At 37.7% G+C, this 16,494-nt stretch overlaps 1 protein-coding gene and 1 pseudogene across 1 annotated transcript in view; one reads left to right on the forward strand and one right to left on the reverse strand.

The window, feature by feature from the left end:
* The window catches only part of LOC109102510 (serine/threonine-protein kinase LMTK1-like), a 46,112-nt gene extending 41,715 nt beyond the window's left edge, over positions 1 to 4,397 (forward strand). Inside the window, 4 exon segments of the mRNA XM_042719785.1 lie at positions 1 to 1,901; positions 2,034 to 2,178; positions 2,253 to 2,453; positions 3,440 to 4,397. Of these exon segments, the coding sequence (XP_042575719.1) occupies positions 1 to 1,901; positions 2,034 to 2,178; positions 2,253 to 2,453; positions 3,440 to 3,468 (2,276 nt within the window). The 3' untranslated portion in view covers positions 3,469 to 4,397.
* A 2,093-nt stretch (positions 4,398 to 6,490) lies between these two features.
* The window catches only part of LOC109093734, an 82,954-nt pseudogene continuing 72,950 nt past the window's right edge, over positions 6,491 to 16,494 (reverse strand).

The raw sequence follows: 16,494 nt of genomic DNA on the forward strand, positions 1-16,494 counted from the left end.
ACTCATACATGGAAGCCACGGATAGTATGCCCACTGCTAGTAAACCTCACGCTGACTCAGAGGGTGGTGAATACCTACATTTAAGCCCTGAAAGTACTCATGATGTTGAATCCTCTTCCAAATGTCATTCTGTCACAGAAAGTCAGCCTATTCATACATGGCAGAAGAACATTGCTCATAAACATATCAAAAACAACACATCAGACTTCCCTGTAGAAGGCTGCTCTAGAATGAATCCATCAACTCTTCCATCAGAGCTGGTAGTGACTAAAGAAAACATGTTGCTTGAGACAAGGATATCCCCTGCACAAAAACTGAAACTTGGGACAGACGGTTCTGCTGAAGTTTTTGTAAAAATAGTGTCATGCCCTACGGATCTATCTAAGACCATCTCAGAGTGTAACCATTTGACAGACAGCAGAATGGTGCCCGACAACTCCAATATCAGTCTAGTGGAAATTAATGACTGCAGCGATGACTGCATGGACATCCCCTCTGGAGTATTAGCAGATTATACCTTGGACTATGCAGAGGTGGGCAATATTGACCTAACTCATAGAACACTGCAGAGAGAGACTGGGTCCAGACACTGCGGGGACACAATTAATCTTGCCTCTAGCAGCAGTCCATGTGAGGCCTTCAGCCCTGATAGTTACCACACGTCCATTCAGCCGAAATCCGTAGACAGTGGCTATGACACAGAGAATAATGAATCCCCAGAGTTTATCTTGAAAGACCTTGAAGGGAATCCAGCCCTTAGCACTAGTGTAGAATCAGACGAGTGTGACATGTTGCTCCAGATGGACCTAGATGAAGATGTCAGTGTAATGCTCCTGCATCCATTTAGTAGTCATCTACCAATGATCAGCCTTGGTGAGAGAAATCAGTACAGAGACTCTGCTTATTTTTCTGACTATGACATGGAGAATGACAAGAGCCCGCGTGAAGGGGTCAACATGTTCTTCAGCCACCAAGATGAGGATGATGTCTTTGAACTCAAAGCAGAAAAAAAGGGGGCTCAGAAAGGAATTTGGGAGAGAGAAGGACGTAGCATGAAGAGTGAGAAGGGAAATGACATATCTGTGCTGAAGGACAACAGTGCTGCCCTTAATGCTAAACAATTGTGTCTCAAAAAGACAAACCCAAATCTCTGTCCATCACCTGCATCGATTCCAATGATATCTATGCTTTCGCCCTTTCCTCCAGAGATGGGGGGTTGCTTGACCAAGGAGTCAACTCCAGATGATGGAATTGGGCTGGAATCTGATCACTCTGGAGAGGAACCAAACTCTGAATGCTACTCTTCCACAGTGTCTGAAGCTTCTTCCTCAACACAGGAGGCCTCAGGTGTTGAGGAGCAGTTTAACGGAGACACCAGAGATTTTTCCTCAGCAGAGTCACTAGGCTCAGACTCTACCATAGTAGACTTCAGTGGGGAGATAATCCAAGCAGAGGAGCAAGAGGCCTGTAACAAAGTGGACAATCCGGAGCTTCCAAGGGAAGAAAACAATGAGGAAATGGAAGTTTCAGTGGAGGAAGGTGGCATAGGTTCAGCACTTTCAAAACCAAAGCGTGATGAATCCTTGGAGAATATTCTTCCAGCCTTGCCAGAAGACCTAGATGTTCCAGCTCCACTGGGGAATGGAGAGGAGGAGGATTCAGAGGATAGTGATGAGTCTGATGAAGTACTTTGTAGCTACAACATACAGGAACAGAGTGATGAGAGTGATGAAGAGCTCCCTGTGGTGCCAGTCGTTGTGAGCGATCGTAGCAGTGCACGGCATCTACGCAGCCTCCTCAAAATGCCCTCCTTACTTACACAATCCTTCTGCGATGAGCTGGATAGCAAGAAAAAAGCGGTGTCATTCTTTGATGATGTCACTGTGTATCTGTTTGATCAGGTTTGTAGAATTATCTCTTGTAGTATTAAGGTAGTGCGTTAAGAAGCATGTTATTTTCATTTCAGAAATATACATTGATTTGTGCAATGCTAATATGACTCACAGCCTGTGTCTTGCTGTGTATTTATACAGGAGAGCCCCACAGGTGAGCTTGGGGACTATAGTTTTCCTGTGGATGAAGAACCCAATGGCCAGGCTTCAGAGTTGGAGCTGCCACGACCCTGGGATAGGGTCACTAACCCTGAGGAATCACCAGGAAGGAATGTCTCAGAAGAAAGTGAGTGTTCAATAACAATTCCTGGGTATTACCTCTCGTTTAGTGACATTTCACAAGCCTCTCACTCTAAACAGGTGGGGCATTTCAGTGGCAAGATGATTTTCCATTGATTCAAAGCCCTTCAACATCAGAACCTGGTTCTGAAGAGATCGCTACACCACCCAACTCTCCCGTCACGTCTCCAGATGAAAAACCAGCACCACCGCTTTCCCGATTTAGTGTCTCTCGTTTTTCCATTACGCATGTGTCTGACTCTGACATGGACTCCATTGGAGGTCAGTTCTGCTAACACAAGCTACGTTGACACTGCAGGCAAATGCAACCCAAATCTGATTTTCTGCTCACATGTGACTCAGACTTCTTTTTGTCATGACAGTGTGAACAGCACAAACCACATGGAATCTGATCTTTTCAATTCCGATTTGTGCCACTTCCTTATATGGTACTAAATCCGATACAGGTCAGATATTTTGCAATGTGACCGCAGTGTGAACAGTCATGTTGGAATTCATGTGATTTTTACGTCACTCTAGATCAACATTTGTCATAATTCCGTGCTGAAATGGAAACACTTCAAAGATTTTACATACCTAAAGTTAAGACAATTGTGAAAGGTAATCCGTGGAAGTTTGATATGTCAGAACTCGTAAGTATTACAGTGAAAACTATACTGTATATAAGCAAAACATGAGGGCTCGTATCATAAAAGTTTCAAAACTCTGCTCTCTTTTGTCACATCCTTGTCTTTATTTTTCAAAAAAATTATTTCGCTGGCTTTTGCAGCAGATCACACTATAAATAAAATACATAATTGCTTACCTTATGTCCTCCGTGTTTATTTTTGTATAACACTGCGCTGCGCAAGTGTTGCAAAATCTACAGTTTCCCTGCAGAATTAGGCTACTTTTTCCACTGTTGCAACTAGTTTGAGAAGCAATTGGGCAGATTTTGTTGTGAAAACCTGGAAACCCTGTTCGCATTGTTCTTTTGTGCATGCAGGTCAGTTCAGAACAGTGATCTGTTCACACTGGAAATCTGATATTGTCCACATTTAAAACAACATTGTGAATAGCTACACAAGAAAATCGGATCTGAGCAGAAATCGGAATTGAGCCCTAAGGCTCGCAGTGTGAGCCATAAAGACATGGTTGATACAGTTTAGAAACATTAGGTGCTAGATATAATGCTTTTACATTTGAGTTTGTTGCTGTATGCAGCGTTGACATTGAAAGTTAACTAGCTTTCTCTTTTTGTCACACAGGTAACAGTGAGAATGGTGCCCAGGAGTGAAAGGGTCATTACCCATTTAATTGAAGAGGTGTTTAGAACCCATATGGTTCGTTTTGGTCTCATCAGACTGTGGGCTCTCCTGTATCGCTATATATTTTAGTTCTTTTAAATGTGCTGGACAAAAGGGTCCTGTCAACCTGATATGCTGTTTGGACACAGTGCCTCATATTGTATTGGATTAGCCAGCCCTTCCCTTGTGTTCCTAGACAGATGGTGGTTGAGAGACAGTTTTTTGAGGACAACAGTTATAAAAACAGAAGGAAAGATCTGTATAACAACATATTTATTATCCATGTATTAGAACATGAGGTAAGAAGATTATAACTTATTTGCACAATTCAGTATCAGTATCATGCTGAAATAATTTTTTACACATAACCTGTAGGAAACAATATAGAGACAAGGCTGCTCTCCTCATTTGCTTGTCATGCATCATATTGTCAATATGTGGTTTAGAGTCTGAAAGATCTGTCATAGTGCTTTACATTTTTCAGTTTGACTCAATGAGCTGTATAAAAATAGTTACAAGATGTTCTGCCCTCATAAAAGAAAGACCCACATTTATTATTAAGGGTGCAAAAAAAATATATACATTGAGCCCCTCACTACAAGCTGCTTAAATGTGATATTTTCTATATTTGACCACTTTTAACTAAACTTTAGCTCAGGGGTGTTAAGGTAGATATATTTAACAAAAGTAGATATATTAACAATATAAAGCATCACACTTAAACGTCCTCAACCAGTCTTAAACAGTGTTTTGCTTTATTTTTAATACAACAACTACCAACACTTTCATTAACGACTTAAAGGGTTACTCCACCCCAAAATGAAAATTTTGTCACTGTTTCTACGTGTATTTAGCTTTGATTTGAAAGAAAACAGCGCATACTTGTGGCGCGGATGATACAGAAGAGCATACACAGCATACAGTTATATGGAGGGACACAGAGGAGACCGTTGACAGAGGAATTATTGAAAAAAGTCGTTATTTTTGTTTTCTTCACTTACAAAAAGTGTGCCCATCACTTCATATAACCCAGATTGCACGTCTGATGGCAGATGGAGTATTCTGAAGACGACTTTCATACCTTTTCATCCAAAATATCTTAAATTGTGTTCCGAAGATGAACAAAGCTTTTATGGGTTTGGATGACATGGGGGTAAGTGATTAATGACAAAATTTTCATTTTGGGGTGGAGTATCCCTTTAAGATATCTTTATATATATCTTACCCCATAATCAAGTACTTCATCAAAATCAAGATCTAATTTATATCTTATTAAAAGTGCAGTTTAATCACTAACTCTAACACTAACTCTTCTCTGGTTAGATCTTTAAATCCCTAGATCAAAATATCCAAAATATTTTATGGATGACAGTGATATATTACAGTAATTGTTTGTGCTGAGAAACAATGACAGTATTGCAGGAGAACAGATAATAGACCAGCTATTTTTGCTTCAACTATTACGGTAGCTTGCATATATATGATAGCTCCCATATGGGTCATTCCTGTTATGCAGCAATTCAAACTTTCAGAAATATAAGGCACTTTAACACTTTAAAAAAGCTCACGCGCTACATTCTGTGTGCTCTGAGGTCAGTAACTTTATGTGAGAAATATAAGAATTTAATAGAATATATGAATTTGGCATGGCACAGTCATAATGTTTTTTGACTGCAACTATTGAATGTTTACATGAGTGCAAGGTTTCACTGTAAAGTTTACAATTATCAAGCCATTATAATAACAAATTTAAATTTCAGTCTGTTCTTCACATGAAGCTACTGTATGACTTCGGATGAATTAAATAAGCTACGTTTATGATACATCTATGGTGCTTTGCCATATTTGGAGCGGTAGCTCAGACATTCAATTCTTTGTGTTCCAAAACTTGAATTTAATATATCATCCAGTATATGCTAGGAGCATGAAAATAAGAGGAAGTATAAGAGGAATGACCCTGATGGTACTGATGGTGATAAGTTTATTGGTGCTTGTTAGGATCAGAACTTTAGCAAGTCCATCACAGCAATCAGTCTTGGGCATGAATAACTTTCGCTTTGAATCCGAGAGCTACACAAACTGATTTCAGGATAAACCGGTGGGTTATCTAAGTCACAGGTGTGTACTTCGCAATTGTGGTACTTAAAGACACATAAACAAGTTAAAGAGAGAAGAGGGACCATCTCGTCTGTGAACAAAATGTGTTACAAACAATAACGGCAGCTCCTGCAGAACTGATCCTCCGTCTGTGATGATGCCTTGTTATTTTTGTTCAATCCAAGAACAAATAGATATACTACAAAACAATTCAGATGGTCCAGATGGCATGTGGGCCTCATGTGTTTCTACAAGTTTCTCTCAATATATTTTGTCTTTTGTCCCTATATGATCTGAGGTGTAACACCGAGAAAAGTTATGACCTGTTTTACACGGTGATCTGTTTAAATGTAACGTACAGCTGTACCTGTCATGCTCTGCCTTGAATCACTGGAGCCCATACACATTTGTGCCAATGCTGTAAGTCACAATCACTGCACTTGTACCCTCGCTTTCTCGCTGTATGCCTTTCAAGAGTTTTATACTGTGCTAAATCTTGCGGCAATAGGTACTTTTTCTCATTCAGAACATCAGTGCTTCATTCGGCTGGTTGTGGTTGCCAAAGAAAGGTCAAATGAGAGTGAACTAAATGTTGAATGTTGCATTGAAGGGAAAGGTCTGTTGTTTCTGCCTCATAGCTGTCGAACCATATGTCCTCACGACTCATGCCTACTGTACTATTCTAAAAATAAACCAAACTATAGTTTGTCCTTGTGCCTTTGACAGTTATTATACACACACATACACATACATCTGAGACAACTAGTGAAAATGCTTGTTTTTGTTTGTGTGAAACCTGTTCATGATGTTCTCCAGCATGTTTTGAGATGATCCAAAGAACAGCTTGAGGTTAAATGGAAGAAAATAAAATCATTTCTAGGTTAAAACATGAGATCTCAGCCATGTGAACCTATATAATCTGAAAGTGTGGCAGTTTACATTTGCCATTTATTTCAGAAAAGACAAGAATGTTCACATACATTTGCAGTTGTCCATAAATAAAATAAACAGAAAAGCCAAAACAAAAATAAAATATTATAAAATTGGTTTTAAAGCTGATCAGACACAAAATCTTCCATTCCGTCGAAGAATAACACATCGATCCCACCTTTCTCACACGATCCACTGTAGATGCCCTAATATATAAAACATGCAATTCATAGCAGTATCTTAACTAGCTGATATTGTATTTTCCATAGCATTTCGAAAATCAGTGGTTATATATACACTGCTCTAATAATTTTCAGTCCAAAACCAAACCAAGATATATTTACAGAACCTGCAATTTAATATTTTCACTATTATTCAGCAAGTCTATTTTTGATATTTAATAAGCAGTATTGCTCAGTATGTGGAAAAGAAAAAGCAGCATGTGAAAACAAATAAACTCACTTATATATCTATAACAGTCATTGGAATTTCTAGGAAAAGAACAAAAAAGTACAGAAGAAGCAAATAATAGTACAAAAATCAAATGAAACAAAGTATCACAAAAAGCAATTCCCTTTACTTACACCAGTGGACTTACAGATATTCAGAACCGCATTGAGCACAAAACAGCAGGAAAAGGCACAATTCCTGTGTCAGTGCCACTTGCATGAAAAATTGCACTATATATTGCATCTAATATACTGTACAGATCTCTGCAAAGACAGAGAATTCACGGAGGCATCACTAGAACTTTAGCAAAGCACAGTGGTCTGTTTAATACGGAGCGACCACAGCATCAAGATCCCTGCGAAGAGGTTTCATCAGCTTTCTGAAATGATGTGATAACGGCGGGGGCCACAAAACATACATAACTGTCAGAAAAAGAAAGGCTTCCCTATAGAACTGCATTTATAGAAATAATATCTACCAAATTACTCACTTTTTTTACATTTTCACATTCATTCAAATAAAAGATCTCATGTTTAAACAATCAGGCTTACACTTTCCCTCAAAAAAAAAAAAAAAAAAAAAAAAAAAAAAAAAGCACACTGTCATTTCGGTTGTGCCTGATTTGTTAACGAAGAAAACCATTTAGAAAAGCTGTTAACTTTTGAAATACGTGAATCGGTGGATACAAATACCGTTAATTATAAAGCTACAGAGTTAAGATCATTATTCTAATCCTTTAAGAACACAACCAACTCTATCTTCCGTGCCCTGTGGGTAAATGCATGTGCTCTGCCTCTGCATGCTGTTGCAATGACACAGACAGAACTGAAGAGGGCGACATAGTGCACAGGCCACTGCATGGCCCCTCTAGTAGTAGAGAGGAGCGGATCGGTCATCCATGATGCTTGGCCTGAGGTAGACCTCCAGGGAACGGTCACTAGATGGAGAGGGGGTGGAGAACAAACACGGTCAGTACGCCCACTACATGGCCCACGCTAGTGATCCACTGAACTCTATGACACATAAACAGCTTAAAGTCTACTGCACTTTGATTTGGGATACAGAAGAAAGGTACTGCTGAAAGGCATACGGTGATTCATTTGACATATACTTATGAACAGGTATCTGGAGAAGAGTCTATGAAGGGTGTTTGGAGCAGGCATGCAAATGGAACAAGACATAGTTACTTCTGTCAGCATTGATAGATGCATGCAAGAGTTAGATTCGGGGTTACCTCCAGCGCCAACACCATTTCCTGGCAACCTATGACCTCTCTGGCTGTAGAGTTGTTCCGATTCCGATACCAAAGCCAAGGACCAACCAGAGAGGCAGGTGACGGCATGAGACGAAACAGTTGTGAAGCCCTACTGCCTGTTTAAGCCGCACAGCGAATGAGAGTCGAAAACTAAACCAAAATTAAAAGAAAGGGCATGACTGGTTTGGGTGAGCAGCGATGGAGACAGGTGACTTACGGAGGTCCTGCAACACTCAGAACCGGGACAATTCAGGACCCAAACTGGAAAGTAAACAGAGTCCAGGGGTTTGTACCTGAGAGCTCAGCTCAGACCGAGGCTATGCATGGCTACATTTCCACCGCATTCACATGACTGTTAGTGTTGCGTATAATGGCCATACAATAGGTTACTTGCTCTGTGACATGGCGCTTTTTTTTTTTGGACTGCTCATGGATGACCTCACAGTCTCATGTTTGTAGATGAGTCAATAACGCACTTCTAGAAATGACATGGGTTCAAAATATAGTGCAAAATGAAAGGTCTGCCCATAGCAGTTTGGTTAGAAGGTCCAATTAGTAAAGAGATGTGTATGGAAAACAATGAACTCTTGAAGAGCACATTTCAATATCAAAAACCTTCACAGTTCTTTATACAAGATGCATGCTTATAAAAAACTGACATGTCTTATACATCTCAAATAGATCAGATCTTAGAAGATAAGAAGAAGAAAAAAGGCAGGCAGGCAAGCACAGACACAGAAAAACACACACGGTCACAATTTCATACAGACATGACGTCAGGATGCACAAGTACACAAACGTAATGCTAGATTAGAACTGTGTGCTCTTCAGGTTCGTGTAAGGCTGGTTAATAGTTGGTCTCAAAAGAAGACCTTTTATTTGTGGACGACCCAGCTGAGCATGTCTTGTTGGTATGTGGGTGCAAGTGAAAAAGCCAAAAAAACTGAATAATATTAATCATTAAATGGCCCCAAATTGATCTTGCCATATATATATATATATATATATATATATATATATATATAGGGCTGTCAAATGATTAATCACGATTATCACATCCAAAATAAAAAGTTTTGTTTACATAAAATGTGTGTGTATACTGTGTATATTTATTATGTATATATAAATACACACACATGCATGTATATATTTAAGAAGAATGTTATGTTTATATATTAATATATATTTATATATAATATAAAATATATACGAATATAAATATATAAATGTATATACATGTAAATATTTTCTAAATATATAATTTATGTGTGTGTGTATTTATATATACATAATAAATATACCCTGTACACATACATATATTATGTAAACAAACCTTTTATTTTGGATGTGATTAAACGTGATTAAATCATTGACAGCCCTAATATATATATATATATATATATATATATGTATATATATATATATATATATATATATATATATATATATATATATATATATATATATATAATATATATATAGCATGATCAATTTGGGGCCATTATATATATGGTTTATTTTAAATGTTTAGATTTTATAAAATAATACATCAGTAAATAACATCATAAAATGTGATCGCAATAAAGGTCTTTTCTGCTGAGTAAGCTGTGCAACACCCATTGAAGCTCAATGCAAATACTCATAAATTCAAAATGACAAAGTTAAAAATCATCAGAAGCTCATTTGAACAAATGTTTTATTAATATATAGATATTTATTTATTCCTTTCGTAAAAAGTCACCATACATTCAAGGTCAATGTTCACTATGTTCCTCCTCAGCATGCATATTGTGAATGTTACACTGATTTCTTGTGCATTTTTCCTAGTTTGTCTATTTTGCAAGAAAAAAAAGAAAGAAGAAGAAACAAAAGAACATCAACACAACGAGGACCACACCACAGCTCCAGAGGATCTGTCAGTCAACATCCTAAAACTGCATGGAAACATACTACAACGGGAATGTTTTAGAGACATGGGCTGATGGCACTTCTGTATGGGCTCAGAATAGGCTAAAATTAATATATTCACATGATATGATACATAAATGTGTAACCTGATTGATAGTTACAAAATAAAATTCATATATTCACAAAGGCATAATTTAAAGAGATAGTTCACTCAAAAATGAAAATTCTGTCATCGTTTACTCACCTTCATGTTGTTCAAACCCATTAGACTTTGGTTTTTTTTTGTGACCTGGAAGGACAGAAACCTCTCAGGATTCATTGAAATTATCTTAATGTGTGTTTCAAAGACAAACCAAAGCAAAGGATTCTGAACAACGTGAGGGTGAGTCATTTTTAAGTGAATGGTGCCTAAGGCCATTTCACATTGCATTTCATTTCAGTGTTGTCCAATGCATTGATCTCCAACTCTCACTTGATTGACTGAAGAGGCTGTACTTGATAAAATAATAATAATAATAATAATAAATAAAAAATAAATTCAAAATAAATGTTGCCATTTCAATCATTATTTTACCAAAAGTGAATTTTGGTATTTTTTGGCAAAATGTATTTTTGGATCAAAACCTCTCTCAATCACTATTTTACCAAAAAGTTAATTTGGGTATTTTTGGCAAAATGTATTTTTGAATAAAAACCTTTCAATAACTGATTTACCAAAAAGTGAATTTTGGTCTTTTTGGCAAAATGTTTTTTTGGATCAAAACCCTCTCTCAATCACTATTTTACCAAAAATTGGATTATGGTATTTTTGGCTAAATGTAATTTTGAATGATATTTACCACTATTTACCAAAAATTCGATTTTTGGCATGTTTGGATCAAAACCTCTCTCAATCACTATTTTACCAAAAATTGGGTTATGGCATTTTTGGCAAAATGTATTTCTTAATAAAAACCTCTCAATCACTATTTTACCAAAAAGTTATTTTTGGCAAAATATATTTTTGAATAAAAACCTCTCAATTACTATTTTACCAAAAAGTGAATTTTGGTAATTTTGGCAAAATGTATTTTCACTCAAAACCTCCCAGAAAAGAATACATTCAAAGTTATCCATCAGATCATGAGTTTAAAAATTTGTGAACACCGTTAAAAGGAATATTTGAGAAACCAATTTTTTGAATTAGGTCACACATTTGTGAATCATACTGTTAAAATATTATTTTTGATACTATTCTGATCCCATACTTCCAGGCGTCTGAGACAGGATAACGGGATATTTTCTTTTGGAAAAGGTTTCTGCTCAGAGCACTTTTCTTTCATGCATGTAGGGTGAGCAGACACGTGCCGGTCTGAGCGAACAGCACAGTCCCACCCGAGGATTTTGAAGCTCATGCAACCTTCACTCCAGTTTTATAGGTCCACTCTCATTTGGCACTTGTTTAATGAGGGAAAATTGCAATTTTCCTTCCAATCATTCCAATTTCGTGAGTGAATCGGAGGAAAATCTAAGCTTGTAGCGGCACAAAGCGACACAGCCTCTGGACCAGAGGAGCACCAGGTAATACATGAGGGATTCACAAAATGCAAATGCTCTTCAAAAACACACACACAGAGAGAGAGTACACTCTGCACAACTAAATCACAAAGAAGAATAAAAAAACAAAAAAACATTCCTCATTTGGCATGAGGCTCCCATTACATCTGCTTAGAAAAACACTCAGCAAGAGCTTCGGAATGAGGAGGGCTGCTCCAAAAGACCAAATTAGCTTTTCTTTTGGCACTTTTACATGAGGATGTCATTTGAAAAAAAACAACCACATAGCAAAACTTGTGCTCATGCATGAAAGATGGGAAGTGGTAAGCAGTCTCTTTGGAGTCCACAGCGATGTCATAGCGGCGTCACTACAGGCGAATCAGAGTCTGTAAAGCAGCGAGACGAGCAGTTGGACTGCGTTCCGGTCGTTCTTCTCAGAGTTCCCCCCCGACCCACCACACGCGACCGTCACTATCGCCCCGGCAAGACGCAGGGAGGAAGAGAGGACAGAAAGGAGGGATGAGACTGGCCCCTTCCATTGGAGGAGGTGTGTGTGGAGGCAGAGCTTAAAAGGGGAGGGGCTAAGGGAAGTAGGGGCGTGGCCCCTGTGCTATCCGGATCTGTGTCTGATAGTCTGTCTGTGTTCACACTGTCGAAATCAATTTGCCATCGGAACTGTGGAACAAAGAGAGAAGGAAGCTTGCCAGGTCGGACACATTCAGAGAGAAACGAAGAAAAGACAAGACAGCCACAAATGGGCAGGAGTGAAGGCTGTAAGGGGGCTTATTCCTCATCCTGTCTAACATCAAACTACACAGCTACTTAATGTGCCATGAGACATTAAAGTGCCCTTTTCAATTGACAACGATCAAATTGAAAAGACAAAGGATCAAAATTGGTGAAAGGTCAGGTCAAGATGTATCTTAAAGTTATCTAGAAATAATCCGGCTTGAATACAATTTACAATCTACAATATAAATCATTTGAGTTGTTCCTTAATCAGGTTCACAGTAATGCACTTACAACTGACATTTACGAGGCAGGACATTACAGTTCACACATACTTTCACAAAAATATAGAAACAATTACGTGATACAATCTCGTAATAATCTTGTCGATGCAAAGTTATAGTAATACACTGCTGTTTAAAAATTTGGGGTCTGTAATGATTTTTAAAATGTTTTTAAAAGGTTTCATATGCTCACCAGGGCTGCATTTATTTAAGCGAAAATACAGTAAAAACAGGAATATAAATCAACATCATAAAAGAAATGCACAAAAAAAACATACAAGCATCACATTTCTACATTTAAATTCTACATTTAAATCCTTGTAATGAACACATTTTCATTGTAAGTGCATTACTGTACACAGTTTTTATAGACTGACGGGTTGATATGAAGCTATTGTCTGCTCTCCATATAATTTCAAATGTGCTGAACCTGAAACAATATTGTAAGTGAACTGAATCTCAACTAGAGGCTTCTAGAGACAATGAGTTCAGGGTACACAGACTATGAGCAGCTCTGATCCTGACCTTAATGGATCACACACACAATGAGCTTACAGTGTGGTCAACAACGATGCATCTCACAATCCAACAGCTCATTCGCTCCACTCACAAAAACAGACAGACACACAACCTTCTCTTGTCAAACCATTTACAATTCTCTGATAAAACAGGGTTGGTCTCCCAACAAATATCAGCACTATATTGCACAGTTAGCATAAGCAAGCAAGAGCTAAGAAAGGGAAAAAACACAGATATTAACTACTATTCACTAACAGAGGTATAATTAGCAGTACAGTTTTGGCATTTTGGGATAAATTTATAAAACTGATTCATTATTAAGTGTTGTCATTTCTGTTTATTAAGAGCCGATCTTACCTTGTGGCAAACTGACTGTCATAATCCTCTAGGGCTGGCTGGAATTTGTAAAAACAACATTTCAGTGCGGCTTAGAAGCTTATTTCCAGCTTAAGAGGGAAAATATTCAAGGGTGCACCAACGCAGTGTATTAAAGGGACAGTTCACACAAAACACTAACCCTGTCATCATTTACTCACTCTCATATCGCTCCAAATGGAATAATGTTTGCAATGTTTCAATTCTATTTTCCTACAGTGAAAACGAAATGTAATCAGGGGCTGATATGCTTTTAAAATGAACAAAGAGCACCATAAAAGTGGGCTGTACACTTTACTGCCTCTTTACTCAAATATCATTTAAAAATCCAATCCAGGTAGAAATCAACGCATTTCTGCAAAATGATACTATGTTGCTTCTTGCACCTACTGCATAAATTTCATATTAAAATGTCCAGTGAGTGATGCCAAGCGCATTCAGTTGTATTTGAATCTGGCAATGCTTTTACTTGGTTGTTGTACATATCATGGCAATTGGGAAATTAAATACACAATGAGTTTATGCTCGGTCTCGTTTGGAAAATAATGTACCACCTACTCTAAACCTAACTGATACTTTTAAAGGGTTATTTCACCCAAAAATGAAAATAAGCCTGTTTTACTCACCCTCAAAGTATCCTAGGTGTATATGACTTTCTTCTTTCAGACAAATCCAATCGGAAGTTATTAAAAATTGTCCTGGCCCCTCCAAGCCTTACAATGAGGTATGCGGTTGCTTTTTGTCAACAGTCCAGAAGACGTGAAATAAAGAGCATGCATCCATAATAAAACATGCTTCACATGGCTCCAGGGGTGAATAAAGGCCTTCTGTAGCGAATACATGCATTTTTGTAAGATAAATATCCATATTTCAAGCATAATACACACTTTTTTCTTAATTCCGCTGACTGTTGTACGTGGAAGCCATTCCGGCGGATGACGTAGGATGTAGGCATCATGCGTGCGCCTCTGAGAAGGAAACAACGTTTCCTTACTTTAGCAAAGGAAGACCAGTCTCCTCTTGGCTTATATCGAAATCCTTCAACATTTTTCTTTACAAATCCTCGTTTTGTGCTTCTAATTCGTGACTGGCATTTTGTTTTGTTCTCTCTTCGCGTTCGTGACCAATCACGCAACGCTGACATCTTAGGTCAACCACCAGAATGGCTTCCACATACAACAGTCATTGGAGTTAAAAAAAAAGTGTTTATTATGCTAGAAATATGGATATTTATCTTACAAAAATGCATGGATTCACTACAGAAGGCCTTTATTCACCCCCCCCCCCCCCAGAGCAGGATACGCACTCTTTTTTTTACTTCTTCTGGACTGTTGACAAAAAGCACCCGCTTACCCCATTGTAAGGCTTGGAAGGGCCAGGACAAGTTTTTACATTAGTCAGATTGGATTCGTCTGAAAGAAGAAAGCCATATACACCAAGGATGCTTTAAGGGTGAGTAAAACAGGCTAATTTTCATTTTTGGGTGAACTAACCCTTTAACAAAAAGCAAACATGGGCGGAAAAACACATTTGCTGGAGTAACCTTGTCATTTTATCTTGCTTCTGCAAGGCTTTTGACTCTTATTGTGACTCTGGTATCACTGTACTCATACCAAAACTATCCACATGGCAAGTGCACTGATGTACCAGGCAAGCTAAGTAAGTTTACCATGTCAGAAAAGCCATACATATGGAGCTGGTTATGTGATGCAAACATCAAAATGTATTAGTTTACAAATCATGAACTATAGTAAAAGTATTTTAAGGTCATAGCATTGAGCAAGGAACTGCACAATAAGTCTATATTTATCAATAATCTGCCCCTGTAATCACAATTTGTGGAAAAGGGAATAAAAGTTGTTTTACTGCCACCAATGCTCATTTCAGCTAGAATCTATAGTGAATAAATATTTTTATTATGCATTTTTATTTTTTTTTGCCTCTGGGCAACAAGCTTTCACTGTAGTGAAAAAGTGAAGCTTCCCAAAACAGCTTTTGCGTTCCACAGAAGAAAGTCCTATGCGTTTGAAACTACATGAACATGAGTAAATGATAACAGAAGTTTCATTTTAGGGTGAACTATCCATTTAATACGAAAATCATGCATGTTAAAAGAAACCCCCATGCAGTAATCTTTACAGAGCAGATTAAAGAAGAGCTGACGCATAGATTAAGCTTTGAGCAGTTGAAAGAGAAAAAAATCCCAAGAAAGGAGACATTAGTGAGAGATTCCTGTCTAATGCTAATATGTGTGTGAGTGTGTACCTGTGCGAAGCCTGCCATGCTGTAGGGACGTGGTCGAGTCTGTGTTAGGCTCTGTGCCAACAGTCGGGCAGTCAGACCATAGTCAGGCATGGGCAAGGACATGTCCTCTCTCTCCAGCAGGTTTCCTGTGCTGCTGCTCTTCCCATGGTGAAGACTACAGGATGAAGGTCAGTTAATCAGTCATCTTTACACCTGCCATTAACGTGTTTTGTATCTGGCTAGTTTTTCCATTGTATTGAATTTATTCCAATGCATCTCCAGTGTGATCAGATAGAGACGCAAATGCAAATATCTACTTCCACCCACTACTGATCAAAAGCTGTGATCTGTCTGTAAGATTAAAAAAAAAATAATAATAATTCATCAATGATGCATTAAATTGATCATTACATTAATTTGTTAATAGTTATATTTCAATTAAATGCTGCTCTTTTGAACTTTCTATTTATGAAAGAATCCTGAAAAATAAATTAATAATTGCACATAATATTAAGCTGCAGAACTCCTTTCAACACTGATAATAATAAGAAATGTTTTCTGAGCAACAAATCAGCATATTAGAATGATTTCTGAAAGGATCATGTGACCGAAAACATTTTAAATTGTAATATTTCACAATGCTTTACTGTATTTTTGACCAAATAAATGTAGCCTTTTTAAAACCATTA

Source organism: Cyprinus carpio, chromosome B3 (genome assembly GCF_018340385.1).
Source record: "Cyprinus carpio isolate SPL01 chromosome B3, ASM1834038v1, whole genome shotgun sequence".
Taxonomy (NCBI): Eukaryota; Metazoa; Chordata; class Actinopteri; order Cypriniformes; family Cyprinidae; genus Cyprinus; species Cyprinus carpio.